This window comes from Pygoscelis adeliae, unplaced genomic scaffold (genome assembly GCF_000699105.1).
Source record: "Pygoscelis adeliae isolate BGI_AS28 unplaced genomic scaffold, ASM69910v1 Scaffold123, whole genome shotgun sequence".
NCBI lineage: Eukaryota > Metazoa > Chordata > Aves > Sphenisciformes > Spheniscidae > Pygoscelis > Pygoscelis adeliae.
This window is the reverse complement of record NW_008824650.1, coordinates 1,237,015-1,260,626: the sequence shown is the minus strand read 5'-3', so window position 1 is coordinate 1,260,626 and position 23,612 is coordinate 1,237,015. Positions and strand designations below refer to the sequence as shown.

The following is a 23,612-nucleotide window of genomic DNA, read 5'->3' as shown; positions in this document are numbered from 1 at the left end:
GTGAAATGATGATCTAGATGCATTATTAAGACATGATATGATGTGTTTGCCTGAGCTGAGAGGCAAAGCTCTGCCCAGCAGGTCTTCCTGCAGTCCTCAGTCCCCACATTGCAGTTTTGCTAATGTATGCTCCCTCTGTAGCAATGGTTTCAGTAAAACTGCACCAAATCTCAATTTCTTACTGAGTCTCCATTCCAGGGAGTGTTGTTTAGTGTGATTATTGCAACAAAATGCTAACTGCATGAAATGGATCGCATTAAAAACTGAGTATGCTGGCTTCAGCTGCCGTGCCACCTCTGAGCTTCTACTATTTTCTATTAAAAACAAAGGATTAAACTCTTGCTGTTCTTCTAATAATGTAGATAAATGGAGTTAGGACTAAACTTTAAGCCTCCTGATTTGAGCTGGGAGACTTAACACAAATTGCACAGATATGACTGAGTGCAAAATAATATTTCAGACTAAGTCGGACAGCCTTGCTCATGTAGCAGAGGCCAACAAACTGTATCCTACATTTATTCGCAGATACAGATATCCATCAGTAAACTGAAAAGCGAATCCACAGTTCCAGGGAAGACTAGAGTAATATCAAAAGTCAGAAATAATTAGCCTGTCATGCAAGAGTACATAGGTATATTATGTATCAGTATCAGCTATCAGCAGTCTTCCTCTGTAAATATTTTCTTTAGCAAATGAGATTTTCATCAAACAGAGAAGGGAAAATAAAAAGACTCAAGGCAAAACACTATGATACAAAAATAATATTAGATTTTTCATTCTACTTCCTTTTCTGAGTGTATAGATGATCTAACTTGAACAGACAGACTGGTAGAGATTAATTTTCTAACAAAATTCACAAAACATCTTAAAAATAACCTGCAATTTATTTTTTAATAAAACAGAGGTAAGGTAATTGTACAAGGTGTCCTAGAGATTCAAAATCAGATAGACAGCAGTAAAATCATTGCAGTTTTCTTTCTTGCACGAAACACCGGGGAACCTTCTGTGCTTTAAGAGGAATGAAATAAATGCAGCTATATAAAAATTATTGGAAAAAAAATAGAACTTGATAAAGAACTAGGTTCCTTGCAACATACAGAAGCTTCAACATTACATTAGAGGTGAGTTCCTGGTTTTAGCATAATTTGGTTCCTAAGTTTTTAGGGACAATAAAAATCCCATTTTGTGCTGGACTGTGATAAGTATAGATAGTTGTTTTAGAATGTTAAGGAAATATATTAAGACTACGATGCAAAATGGGAAAACAACAGTGATTTAAAAGGCATTACAAAGCAAAATCAGAAAGAATTTCATTCTGGTGTATATGCAGAAACATAGGAAGCAGTCACAGCCTGCAGGAGTTTTTAATCTAATTCTTCTGATTCCCAGTCTCTTTTTTTAATTTATTTATTTTTAATCTCTGAAATAGGAAAAAAATATATTTAGTGCCCTCTTTTGGAAAACCAGATCTTCCTATGCAGAACACCCCAATGAAATTTCTGTGCTCAAAAATGCAAATCTTCTGGTGCAAATGTTCTCCTCTTTAGCTGAGTTACATGCCTAAATCCAAGGAGTGTGTGGCTCTGTGTTTACCCTGAACAAGTGCCTTTTATCTCTTTAACTGCCTGCAGAACTCTGTTTTTATCAGGGCTATGTTAAAACCAGTAATTTACGTTCCTCCTTGGGCAGCTGAAGACCCAGATTTGAAAATGGAATCTTCTATTCTCTCTTCTTTTATTCTCTGCTCAAAAAAAAAGCTCTTTCTTGAAAAGGGAAACAAATCATAGGGCTTTAGTCAGGTCTTTAAAAGCATGAGTCCTCAGATTTTTATGTGCAAGAGTGGAAGAGTACCTGTACAGCAATGCTGTTGATGGTGGTGCTGTGAAGGGTTGTGCAGCCGGCAAGGAACAAGGGATGCTCTGTGCTTCTTCTTGTCCTGTTTGCTCTCCCCCCCACTTTTTCAAGAGATGCCTATCATCACCACAGTCCATTTACCCCTTGGAAGATGTCCACAGCATCACAAGGATGACAGACAAAAAGCCCCGCTGCCTCGTATGTGATTTCAGTTTATTTTTCCTTATGTCAGAAAATAGAACTGTCGCCTCCAGTGAATTAGATCCACGTGTACATCGAGATACAGCTCAGAGTCTTCTGATCTCATATGGAACTAGAAAACGAATCTTTCGCTGAACAGAGAGAGCATTTGTGGACCAAGGTCCCTGGCATATATCTGAATACTTTTATTCTCCTTTCACATCCACTTCGGTGCTCTTAAACTTCTGCTCTCTAATGCTTTTTGAAGGTCTCATCTTTCTTGTCTTGGATTCCTTTCTTCGAGTCTTCTAAGAGTGCCCTGAGTCTATGACCATCATTTCAATGACAGTGCTAACTTCTTTGTATTATTCGCCCTCTCAACTGCTATAGTAGAAAAAGCAATTTTGATATGCTAAGAGTAAATTTTAATAGAAAGAACATATGCTGTGGTTCTGTACTTGCTAATTTCTGCTGCTAAAGTGAATTATTTAAAAGTGAATAAATTAATTAGATATACTAAGCATTCAGCCCATTTTCATGGCTTGGTTCTCACATAATTGCTACAAAGCTGCACCATTTGGATTGTAAACTTCACAAAAAAGAGGTTTTTAGAACTTTTTCACATCCAGTCTGCCCAGCTCAAGAAATGTTTCATTTAAAGAAGGCATTATCTAACGTTTCATTAAAAGCATTGATTATTAAGCATTGATTTCTCATGCTGTCCTTCAGCCCTCAGACTTGTAACTCCAAAATCAACGAAGGTGGGCATCAGTCAAGTGACTGTAGATGTGAACAATGTAAACTCCCCATCTGCGTCAGCTACCCTGGGCTGCCTTTATAATCAGCGTACTCCAGCGTGTAGATCTGGTCAGAGGAATCATACCCCAAACAGGCTTTTGGCACCATTGTCTGGGAAGAGGGTGTTGCTACATGAGGCTGTAGGTGCAAAAAGGGTAAATCCTTGTAAAGAATGACTGGAGAGGTCAATGGCAGCAACATCCCTCAAGGCAGACAGCTGCAAAGGGAGTGGCGCTAAACTGCAAACTGCAAGAGCCTGGGAAAGTATTTTGGGGAGGGAGGACTATAAATAAGCTAACTCTAGTTTTCTTTCTGAATCGACTTTGGGTTACTGTCCGAGCCAGGAGAGTGAACTGGATGGACTTTGGGTCTGACCCAATGCAGATATTATTATGACCATAGATATTATAAGAGAATCACAGTTGTATGTTTTGTGTGTGTTTGTATGGATTTGAAGGTTTTCTATGTTTCCTAGGTTTGGGATAATTGTTGTCTCTTTCTAAAACTTTTATTTGGCCCTAGGCTACTTTTGTACTCCTATCCTTGTTACAAAATAATGCAAAGGTTTTTGTTTATCTTTTATTTCTTTTCCTTAGATGTATTGTATGGTATGTTAGAATCGCAACATTAACTTTGTACTAGATAATTTAATTCTCATTTCCGAGTTTCTGAACAGGACTATAAAACAGGCAAGTGCAGTGCTTGGAGAATTTCCATCCAGTCCTACCCTACGCCTGCGGCAGAGTGGGAGGGGAACCTGGGAGTTTATACCGTGTGATGTGAATACCGATAAAAGTTTAAAAACAAGATCAACAACAAAACGAACTCATTATTCATAACCCTCACTCGTAATTCTTAATAACTTGATTGTAGATGCTTCCCAATAACCAGAGCAACAACAAGCGCACAAAGGCTGGTGCAAAAATCCTACCGAGTGTTTTGTAGCTGCCATTTTATTTACCAGTTAACAATGGAGCAGTCGTCTTTTAAGCCAGTGACTACAAGTGCTTGCTGGTGCTGCTGGTGCCAGTGGAGCGCTGTGAGGGACAGGTGGCTCGGGAGCAAAAGGAGGCTTTTGTAATTGCTTGGCAGGGCAGAGCTGTATTAGAGTGCAGCAGCAGTTGGCAGATTGGATTAATGCTCTCCTAGGGGTGAGATCTGGCACACGAGCTGTATGTTAATACCTGTAGCCTAAGTTGGTTCTGGAGCTGCATTTGTAACAAAAAGAGCATCCGATTTACCTCCACCATGTCACAAAGTCATAAATCCTAAAGCCAGTCTTGAAATTCCCTTTCAGCATCATCAGCAGTATAAGGCTCTCAAAAGTGTTATTTGGAAACAAATCTTTTAATAAAGAATTACTATCATGAAACAACTGAGATGATAGATAGATAATCAGTTTGTGGAACATGAAGTAACAGCATTATCTTACAACACTGCAGTCCATCTATTACTGTAGTGGATGTTGCCATCACACTTTATTTATGGTTATTTTGCAAACTAGAGATGACACTCTGCAAAGGAGTAACTCCTTGGCTTTGCTGGTTCAGAGACCTTTGGTTTGGTGGCTGGAAAATCAGCTTCTAATCCCAGCACTCCCCCTGTATGTTTGTGGGAGAGATTTACATATTAACCGTGCCTGTCGCCTGCAGCACATGACCCTATTACAATTGGCTTGAGCTTGAGTTACAAACACTTCTAAAATGCAAGTCCCTGTGGCATGAATGTGCTGTCCCTTCCTGATGCCACCTTGATGTGAGATTGTTGCTGCTCCGAGGAAGCCTCTCCAGTGTGGGTGGCAGGGCATTCGCAGCACTGCATGACTGGAGAGCTGTTCTGGTTGTCCTCTATGCACCAAGGACAAGCTTATAGAGAAAGGCTCCTTCAGGCTCGTGTTGCAATGATTTAATTTTCGGTCTTAGAGATTAAATTGTTAAAAGATTTGAAAAACAGAGCCATGCAAAAGACTGTTCCTGATGATCCACTGCCTCTTATATTCTTCCACTATCCATCCCTTCTACATAGCATTTTACTCCCTTCTTCCAAATCAATTGCTAAAATTTCTTCCTGGTTCTGGAGATACCCAATCACCGATCCTTGATTTCCTACAACATTGGGTAGCAGTGGAGCAGCTCCTTATTCACACTGGTGTGGCTGAGATGAGGCACTGACCCATTGGGTCTCTCTGAGACATTGACCCACTTGGTGTTGGCTGTGTCATTTCGCCCAGGCACAGTTACGCTGCTGGGTCGGGATCCTCCCCTCCTCTTTCCAAGAAAAATGGTTTCCTCCCATAACTCAACTGTAATACATGCATTCCCCAGGTATGTATCTTGCTCCTTTTGCCCAAACGTTAATTTAAGTTAGTTCCTCTGGAATACAGAGACAATTATAGCAAAGACAACCAGTTGCCAAATGCTCTGTATGTCAATTAATCCAGAGACCCGTTCTTCTTATCACCTTTCCTGCTCAAACCTATTTCCCCCATCTCTGCCCTTTCCTGAGCTCCCCAGACCGTCCCGGAGTGGCACAGCACTCTTGGTGTGCACTTTCTGTGGCTGTGACCACATTACACATGTGGTTGATCAGCTGCATATGGTGCTGTGGGTAAGAGCATCCCAAATCAGGTGTTTGATAACAGCTGTGGGTTATTTGGCTGCCAGCTGAACCAATGCACAGGAAATGCTCGTTGAAAACATTTCATTATGGTTTTCCTAATTTATTAAAGGCACAAAGAGAAATGGGCAGTGTTCCTTGGAGGGCTGTAGAAACAGGTTGGCACACGGCATGAGACTGTATAGAGGTACATTACTTGGGAAGTGATAAAGTATAAAGGGATAATTCCATGTAGAGACAAAAGAGAATTTGCTGTCTCAAAAGAAAACAAAATAGGTTGGTATCACAATGAATTTGAAAGGTGAGAATGTTGAAAAGACCTCAAATTATATGGCTTTATTGATTTCTTTGGTTCTTGCAAGCAATCGAGCTTTACTGAGTGTAGGGTACAAAACACCAGTATGGATTTTGGTGTGTGGGTTTTTTTTATTACAGTGACACAAAAGGAATAGATAGCACATGGTTTTTCAGAGAATCTAATTCCAGGCTGGTTACTATGGAGTGCCTATTAACAATAAAATGGCAGTAATACTTTGCTAAAATGGTTGGGCTGGGGAGAATACTGCTGACCAGTCTGTCTCCACTGATAGAAAAAAATGAAAAGGCCAGTACCTAATTGCCCACAAACCATGCCTCAGCCAGAGGTAACCCCTTGTGCTCTAAATCACAGATACATGGGAGAATGAAAGATCAGAAAATGAATAAAATATTACCAAGAAGGTGGTGGTCAGTTACAGGAATGGATTTTTCATCCCTTTAGGGGGCCAGTTCAACAAGTAATGGGAAAAGGAGAATTTCTTCTCAACAGAACAGAAGGGTTCAAGTTATTCATCAGTTTTCAGGTTGTACAGGCCTAACAAAACCAATGGTATCATAAAGAATTTTGATCAAGGCAAATTATGTTGACTCATTAAGTGAAAATATAGTCTTTGATGTTGACTTTCATCAAAAATACAGAAAAATCTGCAAACAGGTACAGTGACCTGCTTTAATTCTCCACAGAATATCATACAGAAGCATGGCGGTGAGGTATTTTTAGTCAGACAATTATCTTTTTCTCTGGAAAATTTGTACAAATGACATAGTTACCCTGTAAAGATAACACAATATTTGCTTGTTGGTGACTGACCAATAGAAGAATGAATGTGACAGTGTGGTAGTGACTTGGGTCATCCTTTACTGTGCACGGTGTGTGCATGTAGTAGAAGGAAACACAACCTCTGGCTGATGTTTTCATGCGATTTTCCTTCTGAACTGTTTTTTCCTTCCCTTTCATGCCATCGTTAGGTAACAGGGTACCAAATACGTGAGCTGTTTGCCAATGCAGAGCAGCAGCCTTCCTGCATTCTACTTTATTCTCTTTTTCCTCTTAATTTGTCAACTTCAGAGCCTGGTTAAATATCACAGATATTAAAGGCCAAATGGCAAATCATCTTTTACCTGCATATTTTGCATCACAGCATGAGTTACCATTTAAGGGTGCCAGGACCATTTTGAAAGGTGGAGTATGTAATTATGTCAAATGTTTGGGATTATTCAATTGGCTTGACATTCATGTGTGCATTTGGGGATTTGTCTGCTCATAGCACAAGTAGGAAAATGGGCTATATAATCTACTTCCAGCAAATGCCTTTTTAGAGAATCTTCATGGGAAACCCTTTTAATGGATCTGGCAGTTCCTGTTCCACCGGCCACTTGTGTGATATTTTTACTGTCTTACTACAGAGTATAAAAGGGAATAGATTATAAAGACAATTTAGGTCTGTTAAGAATCCTGGGGGGATATATTATTTGGAGATATATTTTATTGTTACAGAATAAAAAGTGATTCCTTTTACCCAGATAACTACTGAGTGCTTTGTGATAAATTACATTAAAATATACTCTTGCTGTTTTCAGACTTTAGCCAACTGTTGTACAGTTTTATTTCCGATGACTATTTAGAGTGTTCATTTTTATTTGGGGGTACTGGGATGACTTTTTGGATGAAATGTGTGATTCCTGAAAAAGAAGAAAGACACTAAATACTAGAAATTTTGTATTAAGCCTTGCAAACTGCTTTATAACACAGCTAGCACTTCTACTGCCCTGTAGCTGTTCCCTTTCAAACTCTAAGTTTTATGTGATTTTTTGGTGAGTTTTCTAGATAATTCTGTAATGTAAATAACACTACTGCATGGAGTACTATGGAGTCATTTAGATAACAGATGCAAAGGATGTTTTATTCCTGTATTTATCAAGTAAGTAATAATCATGAGACCATGGCAGCCAGTCCACCTGGGTTTAATCTCAGATCAGCGAACTGTTTAATATGCTGAGTGGTAAGACCCTAAATTAGCTGTTTTGATAGAACAGCCTGTTGGAAGATGAGAGGTTTGTGCTGATTTGGGGAGTCTTCTTCTAAGGGCTTTTCCCCCCCTTCTTTGCTTGTAAACCTCCTTGAAAGAAAGTCTGCATGTGCCTCTTGTTTGTATTGATTCAGCACCTTGTCATACAAACATAAAAGAAAACTTTTCGATAAATGCTGGTTACTGCTGGTGCTAGCATGATATCAGTCCACAAAGTGTGACAGAAACCAGCACAGAAGATGGAAGTGTAAACTAAACTCTTCCTTTTTTTCTGATGCTAGTGATAAATCCTCAGCAGGTAGTGTAATCTTTCATACCAGCCAAAATACGCTGAAAACACACTTCACAGTATCCTAAAAATTCCCTAATTTCCATCTAAAACCTTTTCCTAATCCTTTGTGAGTTGCACAGGCAGTGCCAAATTGAAAATAATGGTGACAATTTCAAACTTTTAACAAGAAGTTAATGAAGGTGAAGGCTCTGTGTGTCCAGCTTGTGTCTGTGTGACAAACCAGATGAGGTGTAGGGAGGTAACCAGAATCCTGCCTGTCTTTTTGGACTTATGTCAGGTATTTGTGCAGTTGCTCTGGGGCGAGAACAAGAGCTATGGATTCTAATTTCAAGTATATGAATAGTCACAATGAATAAATGAGTCCAAATCCATTCTATTCTTAAATAACATATATTTTCTATTTAAGTAAACCCTGTTGGACTAGGACCTCTATCCTTGGAGATGAAGCAAATGCTTTCAAGGAGACGTTACTCTACCATTCACACCATACTTTGCTCTGCAGTGATGTGGCACAGAAATTGCTTCTTCCACTTTGTTTCTGTAGCTTGTAGGAACCACAATTTACTTGTTATTTCAGAATCTGGCGGTGGGTAAGAGGCGGATGCTCTTCCCTGCTGCTATATGTGCTGCAGTGTTTGCATTTCCGCTGTCATCTGGTCAGGTCCAGGTTTCTTCTGTTGATTACATAAAATGAGGTCAGTGGCTTCACAACAAAGTGTTGTCATATATAATTAGTCCTGTATTTTTCTGAATTTTAGAGAGATAATTGTCTTTCCAAGACTTAAGTGGAAACAGATAGCTCTGTCTCTTAGACCCTTTCCGATTTCAGTGTAAACATGCACGTTGCAGATCATAATGTAGATTGAAAGTAAGCGAGTTCTGTGCTGTGACCTGGGATGAGAAGCCCAATGGGAGAGTGTTTCTGGCACAGTGGTTTTAGTATAATGACTTTTACCACACTCATTGGTCGCAGCTGGCATGGGAGTTTTTGTGACCCAATTTTGGTAATACCTAGAACCCTTCAGAGCAGTCTCAAACCTGTTTTAACTTATGCTGGTGGGGTGACTTGGCATGTAGGGTCTACAGATCAAAACGATTGCCAAAAACTCTGTTACCATATGCCTCTCTACTGAGAGGAGCTGTGTGCTTCTGGGATCCAGCCAAAAATCAGGGCTAAGAGCATCAGATCAGTGCAATGGCTTTTACCACACCCCTTGGATAGAGAAGGGGAACACAGAGAGTTAATAGAGTTATTTTTGTTGGCTAAGCCTCAGAAAGAGGGAGGTTAAATGAAATGAATACTAACTTTTAAGCACTGTCCAGTCTCTGAGGCTTAGCTTTGGATTTCAGAAGAATGCTCATCTCTTTCCTGCACTTTTCCCTGGTGTGAGGTTTTTCTACTGGTAAGTGAATAGCCTAATTCAGCTTGACCCCCGCAGAAATTTTAGCTGAGACATTAAGCAGACATAGTCATCCTCTCAAAAAGTTAAAATAACTTCGTTTGGTTTGCATATCTAAGAGGAAAGCAGCCATTTCATTTCTCAGAAAGACATTAAGTGATGTGTCTCTTGGATTCCTGTCTGCTTAGGAGGGTTGCTCGCAGTGTGTTTTCCAAACAGTAGGAATGAGAAGGACTTTTGAGCTGCATGCGCTCTTGTCCTTAAGAACTATAATAATAATAAAAGTCTGCTCCTGACATTTTTGCTCATACAAATAGTTGTTGTTTACATGAGAAAAGCTACTGATTTTAAGGATTTATTTGAGAAAGGATTGCTCCTGCAAATAGACACTGCCAGCTGCAAGCCTTTGAAGACTACATGCTACGGGCACCAGGCATAGCTGATGTGAGATAATTTAGAGTCTGGCCAAAGACCCAAGAGGATGACAAATGATGTTCAGAAAATAAAGGAGTTCTTTGAGAGTCCTGCAACTTTTGTTTTCCCCACTCCTAAACTCTCTTGGCAAAGAAAATGTTTTACCTCAGTCTCCATTAATGGCTCTAAGACAGCTCTAAACTCTCTAGCATGGCTGTGGGGACTCTGTACCACAAGCAGGGACATCAGCAGATGTCCTGCTCAAAACTTCCCTGGCTGTTTCTTTGCCCTCCAGCCTGCCACATTTCTCTATTTTCCCCTGAAGGCATCTGTTCGTACTCATTTTGGGGGCTGGCTTCTGCCTCTGGTGGCTGACAATGCAGCATGGCTTGTTACCTTGAACACCAGTCCTAGCCTCAGATCACAATTCATACATCTACATCATTTTCTACATCCTACTGCCAGGATTTTTGAAGGCAAAAGTTGCTCAGTATTTAATGGCAATGTATTATTAGGTTTTTCAGCTCTGTAGACAAATTTAGTCTTCCAGTGCATTTCCTTTAAGGAATTTTAGCAGTTTTAGAACTTCACCAAAGCTGGAATAAAATCTAAGGCCACATGCATCAGCCAGGTCTCTGATATCAGCATTATAAGATTCCAGAGCTCTTTGCTATGACTGGATGTAGATGAGATAATGTTAATTTATTTTACATCATCTGAAACAGGTGGATCTAAAAAGGACACCTATACTAAAATAAATGCTAGCTTGCAGTGAATTCCCTTGTGTTCCTAGACCTTCCCTGATATCAATACACCAGAGACTCACCTTGCTGGAGGAGTCTTTATGTATCTGAATGCATAAAAGGCGGTATGATTTTGGGATGTAACCTGGTGATGTCCGTGTAACGAAGGGAGTGAATTGCACAGGGGAAGAAGGGAATCACATCAATTTGGCATCAGTCTCTGCATTTCATAGGTAGAAAGCCAGCGCTTTCACCTCTGTACTCTGGTGGTAGATTTTTTCAGGGGGTTCATGCAGTAGTGTAAGGATTTAGTGCTTGGATTCAAATTGTAATAGAAGTTTGTTTTAATATCTACAGGATGATATGCCTTGTGTATATCTGCCTCTCTACTGAGCCCCCAAAAGATGTAAGCCAGTATGCAGGCTTGCCCTCGAGAGTGACAGGTAGTAGTAAGTCATGCTTACTTGTCTGTGATGCTAGCGATGTGCTTGGGATGGCCACTGCTGAGGCTGGCAGCACCATCCAGGACATCTCATGGCTTCTTGGCATAAGTAAAAAAAGTAATTGTGCAAAAACAGAGGTACCTAGGAAAAATAATTTTGGTCAGACAAACTTGGTTAGTGAAGCAAGTATTCAAGAAGTTCCTCTGTCCTCTGGGACAAGATGCTTTATGAGAGCTACTGCAGAGCAAGTGGTTTAAAGATTTAAGTAGAAGTCAAATGAAATGATTGTTAGGAGACTTATTTATTTAGTAGCATACAGTAGCAGGACAGAATTGCAAAAGTGAGGGCCTGTATAAATGTGTATAAAGTCATTCATATTTAGAGCTTTCACACCAGTGCCCTGACTCTGGTGTTGCTCAGCATTGCTCACCTTGGGCAACCACAGATCGCTGTTAGGGATTGCATTGTCACTAGCGGAAAATCACCAACTCTTACATTGCAGACCTGGACTCTGGTATTATTATTTACTACTTAGAAAATAAGTAATAAACTCTCCCTTCGGAGGTGTCCTGCCATGCAAGCTGACAAGCTCCTCCCCAAGGCCCAAAGAGTGCAAATTGATATGAAGATGCAACTTAGCAGGTCAAACAAATGTGAGGTCAGCTTTACGCCCTAAGTCAATAAGGTTTTATTTGCTGACTGACAGAGGTCTTACAACCCGCTCTGAGATCACCCAGAATCACTCCCTGTTTTATTTATGTGGGAATAAAGCAAAAAAATACGCATTATATCCCTGTTGTGTCTAGTTATAATGATGGAGAAAGTCTCCAGCTGACCAAGGTGTCCTCATTAATGATTGTTCTATATTTAGCCCTTGCAGAGACCATGTGCCCCCAGTTTAATCAAAGACTTGGTAGTCATGGTAACGACACAGAGCATCTGGATGTATACGATTTGCCAAACACTGTAATAAAGTGCAAGATGAAAAGACCACACAAAAGCGTTAGGTGAATTAATGTATTGTTCTTTTCTACTACAGATTTTGAAGTGTTTATAAGAGCTCCCTAGCCATAAATGCTAGATTGTTTTTGCAGAAAAGGAGCCCTATTAACACAGGTGACAATTACTAATCTCTTTTTGTTTTGTTTTCTTTCTTAATTTTGTTTTGCAGGTGTATCAGCATTCATATACGGCATATTATGTCCTCAGCAAAATACCTCATGGGTAAGCAATTTTTCAATGTCTTCATTTTAAAACTCAGCCATTAAGAATTCTGCAAAATAATGTGTATCGTGACAAATGGTTTCCTGTGACAGCCCTTTGCAATGGTCTGGCATTTAGCTGCAGCATCCACTGAGCTGTGTGTTGTACAAAAGATGACATAGTCTGGAAACAGAAGTACTCAGCTTCCCTGGAGAGTCAGACTACATGAATTTCATATTCCAGTTTTCAAGTTTTTGGCTAGAATATAGATGCGTTGGCGTCTGGCTGAGATCTGCAGTTGGCCACTCACCAGAGCACTGTCAGAGGATCTATCCAGGGGTGTTTAGTCCCTTAAATTTGGTCAGAATTGAGGCATCGCCCTTTAGTTTTGGGTCTCTTGGCAGATTCCCTTAATACAAGTGCTCTCTCTAGCATCCCATCTGAAGGCAGATAGACCAGTAGTCTGTTCCCCGGATCCTGATGCTGCTTAGATGCATGCACTCACAATTATACGGAAGCTATGAGCCTTTGGGTTTATAGTTTATTTTTTCAGAGAGTGTGAGGTAAGTGCAGACAAACAAGAATGCCACAAAGGCTTTACACAGCATTTCTAAACTTAATGAAAGCATATTGCTTTACCTAAAGCACGTAACCTGAAAGGTTATATATTGTTACAAGTAATAAACTTCCATCACACAATGCCTCTTCATTTAGGTCCCCCTGTCCACTGGAGGTCCTCAGGTAGGCTCAGTGTTTAACATAGGCATCAATTAGTTTGAGGGGATCCTTCTTTAGCTTTGATTAGTTGCAGTTTTTTAAATACCCCTTTCTCAGCTTTGTCTTTGTGGCACTGCAGGTTACCTGCAGCTCCAACTCCATCACCCTGCAGCTCATCTCGCCTATCTTGTTTTTCTGTAGTTTAGCCCATAGTTTCTACCTGCTTTTCCCTTAAAAGATTTTTTTTTTAATATACTTTAAGGACTGGCCCAACTGGTCAGGAATGGGACGCCACCATACCAATAAGACACATGTAGGTATATGATGATACATGGTGTTTCAGAGTGACATTTCCGTAGCACCAATGGAAATGCATAAGTTGCACAGCAAAATTCCTCAAATCGTTGTCAGTAAATACAACGCTAAAAGCCAGGAAGCTGCTGCCTGGTTGTGTGTTTTAAGTACCATATTGGTGATAACTGTGTGGGAACGGTAAAAAGGGACAATATCATTGTGCTCTGCCATTTCTCTAGAACATTGCACATGGCTCTGGTTATAAAACATATAATTTCAGTACTTGCTATGCTTCATCACTAAGTTGTTATTTCTATACCTTATGGCTAAACAGGTAGGAGATGTTTTGTGTCTTTGCAATAGCTGGCAAAACCTGCGAAGTTTAAAAAATTCTGCCTGGTTTATACACAGGGTGATCATAGGATCACCAGATAACTCAGGCTGGAAAGGCTCTTCCAAGGTCCAACCTCCTGCTTAGAGCAGGTTACTCGGAGCTGTATCCACTTGGGTTTTGAAAACCTGCAGGAATGGGGACTGCACAGCCTCGCTGGGCAACCTGTCCCACTGCCTGACTGTCCTCGTGGGGAGAAAGTTTCTCCTTATACACAGTCTGAACCTCCCCTTTCAGTTTATATCCACTCTCTCTCACCCATACCACCGTATTAGATGGATTACTGTGTCTCTGACTTAGGAAAACACTGAGGCAGGTCCTAAAGTCCTGTTGATTTCTGCATCCGTGGGCCAGGTGCCTGCCCCTGAGAGAAAGCAGGACCCTGGCCATGCCTGTGTGCTCAGTGTTTCCTACTGCTTTTTGTAGGCAACTCCCACTATGCCTGTGTACAGTGGATCAGCAGCCTTCCCACCGGGCAGTCCTCAGGGGACCTCTCTATTTAACACAGGAATGATGTTTTAAGGGCAAAAGTCCTAAAAGTCAGACATTGCAACACCTACATTTTCGAGGCCCATGCCCTTTTTCCAATCCAGTTTCTTTGGTACAGTAACCTGTGGGTTTAACGATAGAGAAGTACAGATTCAATGGCAAGGTATAAACACATCTCTCAGCATTTTTCCCACATAAAAATACTAGTTACATTCAGGTGTTCCTCAAGGATTTGTCTCAGCACACCTGTCCACACACATACACACACACAAAAAACCCCAAACAGAAAACAAACAAAGAAACAAAAAAACAACAAAACAAAACACCAAACAACAACAAAAAGCTGAAATAACTTTCTTTGGCTTCTACCTAGCAACAGAGAAACAATACTTTGTACAAAAAAATCTGTACTAGAGACATACATGTTTTAAAATCTGTGAGCCCTGGAGCTTGTGAAGTCTGCTTCCCTAAAGTTTGTATCTTGTGATTGACTCACCACAGAAAATCATGAGCTTGAGGTTAAGTTGTTTCCACGTACAGTTGGAACATGGGAATTAGGAGATTTCTCACCATCATCCATGTCAAAGTTCTGGTGTCCCAGTGTGACACACTCCACTCTTCTTCAGTCTTTTTCCTTATCTGCCTCAATGTGGTCTTTGTTTTTGCCTTTTTTTTTTTTTTCCCCCAGGAACTTACTGGATTTATTTACTTTTTGAAAACTCCATCTTTCTGGCAACATATCTGAAATTAGCTTGTGGGCTGAAAGGGTGTTGAGCAACACGATGAACACACAGCACGAGCACATAAGCTTTGTATCTGCAGTAAACCTGGCTAAGAGCAAAAGCATTTGACTGACAGCACAGTTCTATTCCAGACAAAACAAAGGTGGAAAAAATAGAAGTATCATGCATAGTATGTATTAGAAATGTTAAAAATTAACAATACAGTGGTCCAGGCAGTTTGCTACTACTGAATGATCTTTCTTCGTCCCTGACAACCAGCTTCTTGCTCCCCCTAGCTTCAACACTCAGCTGTGTTTCACCTTGCTCTCTGTTTGGCTGAGCCGCGGTGCAGGCAGTTGGAGGCTTGGATGTGTCAGAGAAGTATCCAGTAAAAGGGGAAGATTTGGAAAGTGAGAGGGTGCCAGAAGGCACGCAGGTGTGTCAGATGTTGGTGTCCCCACAGCATGATACTGTGATGGATCAGGCGAGCACTGGCAGGAGGAGGGTTGGAAGGATTGCTTCATTTCGTGTTGGTACAGATATGGTTTACAAAGTGGTTTGGGCTGTAGGTACATATACAGGCATTGCAAACCATATTGCACAGCAACAATTGCATTGATCTTTCAGGTGATCATAGTGCATGTGAGTGGTGGAAAGGGTGGCACATTACCATTTCCCTGGAACATGGGCATTTATTGTTGCTTTTGGAGTTCTGCATCTATTTTAGGGTGGTGCATGAAGAGAGAGGACAGGTGTAGCAGGTGAACATGATGTAACAGGTGATGACATACATCAACTGAAAGTAGAGCCTCTGTTGGATGAAGAGGTAAAAATTCACGTATGTCATATTTAACACAGGAATATTGCTCTGATGGATGTGTGTGGATGAAGATTGTTGAGGGCAGGACCAAGCACACTGACACAGCACAAGGTTCAGCTCAGTTTGACATTCCAGGTCCTTTGGTGACAACAAAATTTGCAACCCACAGGCAGCTTGCCCTCCACCTGGTGATAACACGAGTGACAAAAGCCTTTGGCACTGAGCAACAACCCCTTTGCCATTCCTACAAATTGTTTTCATGCATTAGTCCTCTTCTGCAAGTAGGCACCAGCTTTACACCCCATCGGTGTGTGCCAATGGCGCCTAGGGCATACCTCCAAATCAGCACCCGAGGCAGTGACTGCTGGTGAACAAACTCACTCCCCTCCACAATATCCCTCCTGCTCATTAGACACTCACTCCTGGAAACAGGCTGTGACAGTGTGACTTTCCCTGTGCTCTCTCTACCCTCTTCCTCATCCTCGGCTATGATCTGCCTCATCAGGCAAGCCAGACAGTTTAGGCTTTGTACCCTCTTGTGCCCTTGCTACACCCCTGCTGAGGCTAACTAATAAGGAAGCCAATTAATCTAATCTGTGGCATCACTTTTTAAGTAACGTGACATTAATCTGCCAGCATAAATTGCTTTTTAAAGGGAAACTTCTAATTATTTTTGCCGTGTGCTGCAGACTCTCCAGATTCAGGCTGTGTATCAAGTCAAAAGGGGCTCATACCAGCGTTTTCCAGATTTCATTCTGAGCTCTCCGTAAGTTTAACAAGCCAATTTGGGCACATCCTTAGCACATACGTTCACAAGTGGTATTTTATACAGGGTGCAGGACTGCAACATTTTTCCATGAGAGCTGTTGCGGAAGTAAACTCCCCACATAAGGAGTAGGAGCACAGTTTGGTTCTCTATAGGACAACTAATATGTGCCAATGGCATAGACACAAGGGATCTTACTTAAAAATGAAAATAAGCCCGAGGTAGAAGAAAGAGTAAATATCCCTGCAGGGATATTTACTTTACAGATTTAATTTCTCCTTTTTTGTTATTTCAACCTTCTCACAGCCTCTTGATAAACTCGGGGTAGAAACCCCTACTGGTTTTGCCACATTTGCCTTCTGTTTTCAACGGCCCGTGGTTTTCAGTTTTCAGAGGGGGAGCTGGCTAAGATCCGCAGTTCTGGTTTTCCTGGGCTGAGGTGTGTAGGGAGGTTATGTTCAGTTCAGCTTTCCTGCATGTCACCCATTTTTCTCCTGCTGGTCACCCAAAAATGAGATGCTGGCGCCGGGTGCCATCTAGTGGAACAAGCCTCTGCTCTTGCTGCTCATGTTCCCTGGTACGAACATCTCCGTACAGTCCCATCTGCTTTCCTCTGAACGGTGCTGCTTCTCAGATATATCTGCCGATAACTGCTTACAGCTGTCTGCATTATAAATATTTTTGCAAAGCTCCTCTCATAACCCCACAGTTGCACTTGCCGCATTGTAATTGCCAGCTAGTTGTAATTTATAGGTACTGCGATAGCATCTGCAGGTCTAGATGTGGAACAGGGAGCTCTCGTGCAAGGTGCTGGGAAAAAATGGAACACAAATACCATATACAGTTATTTCCTAATATTATTTTTCCTAACTTTGGAAAAAAGAAATTTAGCAATACAATGTAGGCAAAAACTTACTTATGAAATCCAGCCACTGAAAATTGTTTTATTTTTTCGTGGGTTTTAATAATGTTGCTCCTACTGAGTCCAGTGTGGATGATCTTAGTCATTCCATCCTTCAGTGAAATAAGGGAAAAAGTGTAGTTTGTTCAGGGGTTTCATGGTCAGGCCATGACTGACCAGAGCATTCCCCTAACCTTGCTGCAGGATTTCCCTCACCTGGCATTAAGGTCACTTCACACCAGTGTGTGCTGCTGGACCACTGGTTTGATCTGGCATTGCAGGTCCTAAGCAAGAGCTAATTTTGGATTGATATCCAAGGGGGTACCTCTATCTTTAACTTTTTGCTGTGGCCAGCAGAAATGTTACACTTTTTTACAGTTCTGTGTTGTGTTTGCATTCCCCAAAATAAAGCCCAGCATAAAATATACATTTTCTCAGACCTCCTAGTGCTCATCCAGTTCTGCATGAACCATTTCCCCCTGAGCGCAGCTAAGTGGCAGGGATTAGTGCTGACCCCCTCCTGTAAGCTCTCAGCACGGTGCTAGCTCATCCAGCTGGGGTATGTCAATGGGAGCTTCCAAATATGCTTATAGGGATCGGTGAGAAAATCAGCAGTTATTCCAACACCTCATTGATTTTGTGTATGGAAAGGAGGGAATTGTACGCAGTTACTCCTAAGCAGAATCCGTATTTCTTCCCAAGTTTATATGGTGTAGTCAGAGGAACATGGTAAGTAGATCGCAGGAGCAATGGCAGAGCTGAGTTCAGCTCTTGCTGTCTGCACTGCCGAGGGTCTGTAAAATACCACGTGTGTCCCCCACACTGAACTCCCAGTAACTTCAAGAGAAGTGCCATGAGTGGAGTGAGTGCAAAATATGCATTGGAGATCCACGGAGGAACTGAGCCCGTGCTTCACTGTGAGTAAATATTCAAAATGATGTCTGTAGATCTCTCTGCAGAGCTCTCACTGATATTCCTGTCTCCTTCTTTTATACAAGCTACTGGCAGGAAAGAGGTTAAAGTTAATTAAAGAAAACTTAATCAGATTTGTACATACTCTATTGTATAATATTTTGAAAGACAACAAGGTTTTCCTTGCACATGCTCCCTTTTCCGTGTTCACAGTAAAAGGAAAATGTGTTTCATTATTTAAAATCATGGTTAAAAAAACTTCAGGGAACTGGCTCTGCTGCAGACATCTGTCCAATTGACCAAGACTGTTCTATTTTATTTTGTTCTGGCCTGTTACACCCCTTCTCTGTAGCATTAAAGAAACTTCTTGTGCCTCAGTGTCCCCATCTGCAAAGCAAGGAGGGAAATATTGCTTACCCGACAGAGGCGATATGTGATAATTACTGTAGAGAGTGCTGCACAATTTCACTCTTTAACATTTATAAACTTGTACTAGATCCCACATTTTATTCTAAGAGGAAAAAGTAGTAATTAATAGAGTCTGTTTTCAGCTAATTAAATTTTACTTAGAGGAGCTAAATATTTTCTCTCAACAATGATATATAGAGGTTGAAATAAACCGTTATAAAAAGGTATGTAAAACCGAATAACAATGTGAAATTTGTTAAATAAGTAGAAAAATGTATTCTGCAGTTCGTGAAGAATCTGCTATTGCTACTTCTTCTTTCCTCCTTCTTTATCAATTACCATTCCATAGTTTTTAATCATCTTTTTGAGATAGTTTTGAGATAGTTTATATAGTTAATTAAGGCACCTCTGCTGCATAGTGTGGTGGCTTTTATGCCAGACTATAAATAACAACATCATCATGATGTGATATGCTTTTTCAGTTGTATTTTGATAACAGAAGACTGGCCCTTGGAATAGTTAAACTTGATAGCTTGATTGTGGAGCCTGACCTTAAATCGTCTGAAGTGGATAAGAATCTTTCAGTTGAGTTTACTGGCATTTGGCTCAAGCCCTGATGGAGCAGTTTGGGCTTCTTGCTTTTTATAATAATCTGAATTAAACACTCCGTAAATCACTGGAACAGTGGTTAAATCACATACTGGCTTATTGCTTGCGAATACATTTTGTACCTCTTTAAAAAGAGCCAGCATTTTATTAAGCAAAGCCATTATTTGAGCATCGCTCACTTCAAAGCAGTGGCAGGTTGAAAGCAGCTCAGCCTTGGAAGGCAGTTCAGGCAGGACTCTTGGCTGTGCTGGTGGGAGGAATTCCACTTCAGCAGCTCAACACCATATCATTTCCCCAGGGGATTTGCCATTTGCTCGCCCATGTTGGTCACTGCATAGCATTTTTGAAATATATTATGTGAAATATTCCTTTCCTGTGTAGGCAAAGCAATTCTTACCACATGCTTCTCTCTTCCAGAATCAGTTGTGATGTGGGTGGACAGCTTAGAAACCATGTAGAGCGATAATAATAACGAATAGTCCCCTGATGGGAGGATTTGATATTAAGAATTAGAGTAATGACTGCTGAGACTAAAAAAAAAAAAAAAGATCTTGGGTAATTAATAGTTAGATGCAGATGTTAGCAGTTTAGCAGAGAAAAGCCCAGCAACTAATCTCCTTATGTTATAGAAAAGGTCAATATCTTATGGCTCATCATGAAAAAAAAAGGAAAGAAGAAAGGTTTGAAGCAAACTCTCCCATAGTGCTTGTCTGAGGCAGCACCCCCTGAAATGGAGGCAAGGCTCCTATTCAATTAGATTCTTGAATAAAATGTCCTTTGCTGGCGAGAACCTTATCTGGATTTGGAAATGTTCGTGTGTCTCAGTGCGAATGATCCTCCTCCGGTCCCCAGGCTGTGGTCAGCCTCCAAACCGTAGACACTGCCACAGGGTACACGCACATCCCAACACTGACCACCGCCAAAACTGGGCATGTTGGCATGGGTTTTCCTCCTTATTCATACTCAACAAGGTTGAGTTAGTACATAGAATTTTGACAGAAAAGGGAAATAAAGGTGGATGGAAGAGAATGTATAAAATAACGGTGCACAGCACTGAATAGGGAACTAACCACAGCCCATACAATTGCTGTTTCCATGCATCACCTTCTCAGAAATAAAATTGTTCTGTAGGTGGATTCTCATAGTGGGGATTGGGAGTTTTTTGTTTGTCCTAATTTGTCCTAATGTTCAAGGTTCTGGTGTGTTTTCCACTAAAATAGGAACAAGAAACATGCGTTTCCTCAGGGGGCTGTTTTTGCTCCGCTGCTGTCAGGCTGTGGAGACACCCTGCAGCCTGGGCCTTGATTATTTGTTGCTGTGGTTGGGTGATAAACTTTCAGCCTACTTAAACTCTCAGTGCGTTGTTGTTCGACTACACAGCACAAAGAATGTGCACTGCATGTTACAAAACACAGACTCATTTTTTTGTAGGCACCTGAAAAAAAGCCAGTTTTGAGGACCCAAGCCTGCAAGATTATGGGCATTTCCTCACTGTTGTGGGGTTTAATGGGGCCTGGGCTCAGGTTATATAGGGAGGGCTCTATAGGGACCTATGCCCAGTCACTGAGGACTATAGAGTGATCTGTACCCCACGTTTGAGGAATATGTAGCGGTCTGTGCCTAGCACATAGCACTGTGTGCTTCAGCGATGTCCTGGGGCTTCCTTTTGTCCATGCTACCTGGTTCTGTGACCACTTCACAGGTAGGCACTAACCAAATTTAATAGGCTGAAAATCTCTTGTTATCCAAAAATAGGCATTCTGCCCCCTTGGGGAGCTCAGAACATATGGTGAAGAAGGGAATGGGGAAATTTAGGAAATGCAAGAAAGGACCTTTGGGTGGAGAAAGGGTGCTACAGCCAGGTCTTTCCTTGATACAGTAACCACTGAGAAAGTCTCTTTATGGCAAAGGTGATATGATCCCAGGCTGATAGCCCAGACTGTGTCACACCAGCCCTGATGCCTCTTCACCCCTTACCCTAACCCTCCATTTATTGAATGCTCCACTATAAATTTGAGGAGATAAGACAGGAACGGAAAAGGTTGCTTTCCCATGTCTCACATGAGAAGGAGTTAGAGGAATGAAAGGACCTTCCATATGCAGAGTTGTGAAGGCAAAAGTTACCCCCCATTTCAAACGCGAGCATTTCCTCTTGCGTGTGTACTTGAGGTTTATACATCTCTGTTATGGGGCAGAACTGTGGGGCTAGAGTTGTATTTTAGTCCTTTAAATAAGGAGAGTATTTTACAATCCACTTTTAAACTGTATCTGAAATCAGGCTAATTGTGGTATTGCTTAAAAGTGATCATATCACTGTTGATAAGAAATGGAAACAATGGCTCTACTAAGTGTATGCCTTGTTTATTTTAACTGCTGAGGACATGGTCTATGTAGGGAGAGGCTGTTAGAAGAGTATTGCCTTTCAATCTTCCTGACAACCTATGCACAAACCTCCAAGATCTCCTTATCCTGTTGGCATGAGAAGAAATAAGATTTGCTCAAAGACTGTCAGTTTTCAAAAAGATACGGAGAACACTGAGTCATTCTGGTTTTGTCTGAAACCCAGTAAAACAAACTGTTAGATTAGTTTAGAGCACAAGCCCAAGAACAATCTCTTGCCCCAATTAAAAGTGTGACCTAGCGTTCAGTGAAGTCATATTGTAACAAGGCACTTCTGCTGGCTCTGGCAGTAGGAGATCACAGCTGTATCTCATTTTATGTACTAATAATCCCATATTGCTCTCTGCGGGCATCACATGATGGTGCTATATTTTATTAGGGTTTGGAAGTCAGACAAGGTCAGCTGGATAGAAAATGCTAAGGTTTCATCACAAACATCCTTTCCTGGAGACTGGCAAAGTCTCTCTGAAGAACCATGTACGTTCATCCCGGGCTCATTATTGCTGAGATCTTCCCAGTTCATTCTTAAACATCTCAGTGCTTACCGGGTTGTTTCTCTTCAACCTGTATTTTTCTGCCCATATTTTAGATAGCTGATCTTTGGATAGCTGTAATTCTGACTAGCCTTCTTGATAGCATTCAAATATTTAGATTTTTGTTTTTCCATGCCTCTGTTGTAGTTAAATAGACTTGAAAACCTGATAAATCCAGTGCCTTACCTCATGCCTTGAGTAGCTCTGAGATCAGAGCTGGCTGAGAAACCTCTATAGAGTAAGAGAAAATTACATGAGTAAGAGAAAATTGCTTTTAAGTGGTTGTGTTTATCACCTGAACACTATCACCTCTCATTGCCTCTTTAGGGGTCAGAATATGACCCCAGAAACAAAAGTTCTTTAAAAAATGCAGTAAAAATTCACTCTGTCATCTATGATTTAGAGGGGTCACATGAGAAACATGATAATGTCATCATTTTAAAAGTAGTGCTACCAGTATCTAAGGACCATTTCCACTGTTTGCTTACTCAGGGAAACCTAGAGATTTTGATCAACGGCTTGCAGTCCTCCAGCCTGTGTTACCATGACTCCTAGCTGTGTACCAGTCTCCAATGCATTTTTAAATCAGTTTTTGTAGACCTTCACGAGAAAGGCAAGCCTGTGCCATCATTTTACATAATTCCCAATGGAAAATTCCTTTTCTGAGAAGTGATCGATTTTAAAGTGGTATTAGTACTGTGCAAGATTTTGCAGGCCTGGTACCAAATGTTACATTGATGGATGCTTTACAGACACAGGCAGACTATAATCAAAAAGACCTCTGAGCTCACATTGTTGGCTTGAATCTGACTGGATTGCCAAATTAGGGACAAATGTTTTAGATTCCCTTGCTTTTTGTCTTTTATGCTCTAAATCCATAGAATTCATTCATCTTGGATGAAATGGTTGGTGAGCTCAGTTGTTTTTAAGAACAGCTGAATGATCTGATGTGTATCTGTAGTTGAAATTAGTAAGTTCAAATTGCTTTCATTACCTCCTTCTACTTCTGTTCACTGAAAAGTGCTATAAGGAAAATATGTATATGTGTGCATATGTGCATTAAATATTCAATAGCGGACGAGCCTAGGTGAATGGAAGAGCCTTCTTCATCTATTTAAGCACTTTTATTAGAATTCCAGGAGGATTCTTTTCATTGCATCTTCTGACAGTCTGATTTCTTGATTATCTAATCTGGCAAGTCTTTGATTCCCATTTGTATTGTATTTTATTCTATCTCACTGCGAGTCTCTGCAGGGCTGTGTATCTCCTGGGAAGCAATTTTCTTAATGGCACCTGTCTCCTCTTCTCCTTGGTGAATACTGAAGTAAACAAGTCATTTAATTGTTTAAGAATGAAATT

General features: G+C 40.9%; 1 protein-coding gene across 1 annotated transcript in view; it reads left to right on the top strand.

The window, feature by feature from the left end:
* DPP6 (dipeptidyl-peptidase 6) overlaps positions 1-23,612 on the top strand; it is a 268,280-nt gene that overhangs the window by 128,502 nt on the left and 116,166 nt on the right. Inside the window, exon 6 of the mRNA XM_009322491.1 lies at positions 12,260-12,312. Within this exon, the coding sequence (XP_009320766.1) occupies positions 12,260-12,312 (53 nt within the window). The remainder of the gene's footprint in view (positions 1-12,259; positions 12,313-23,612) is intronic.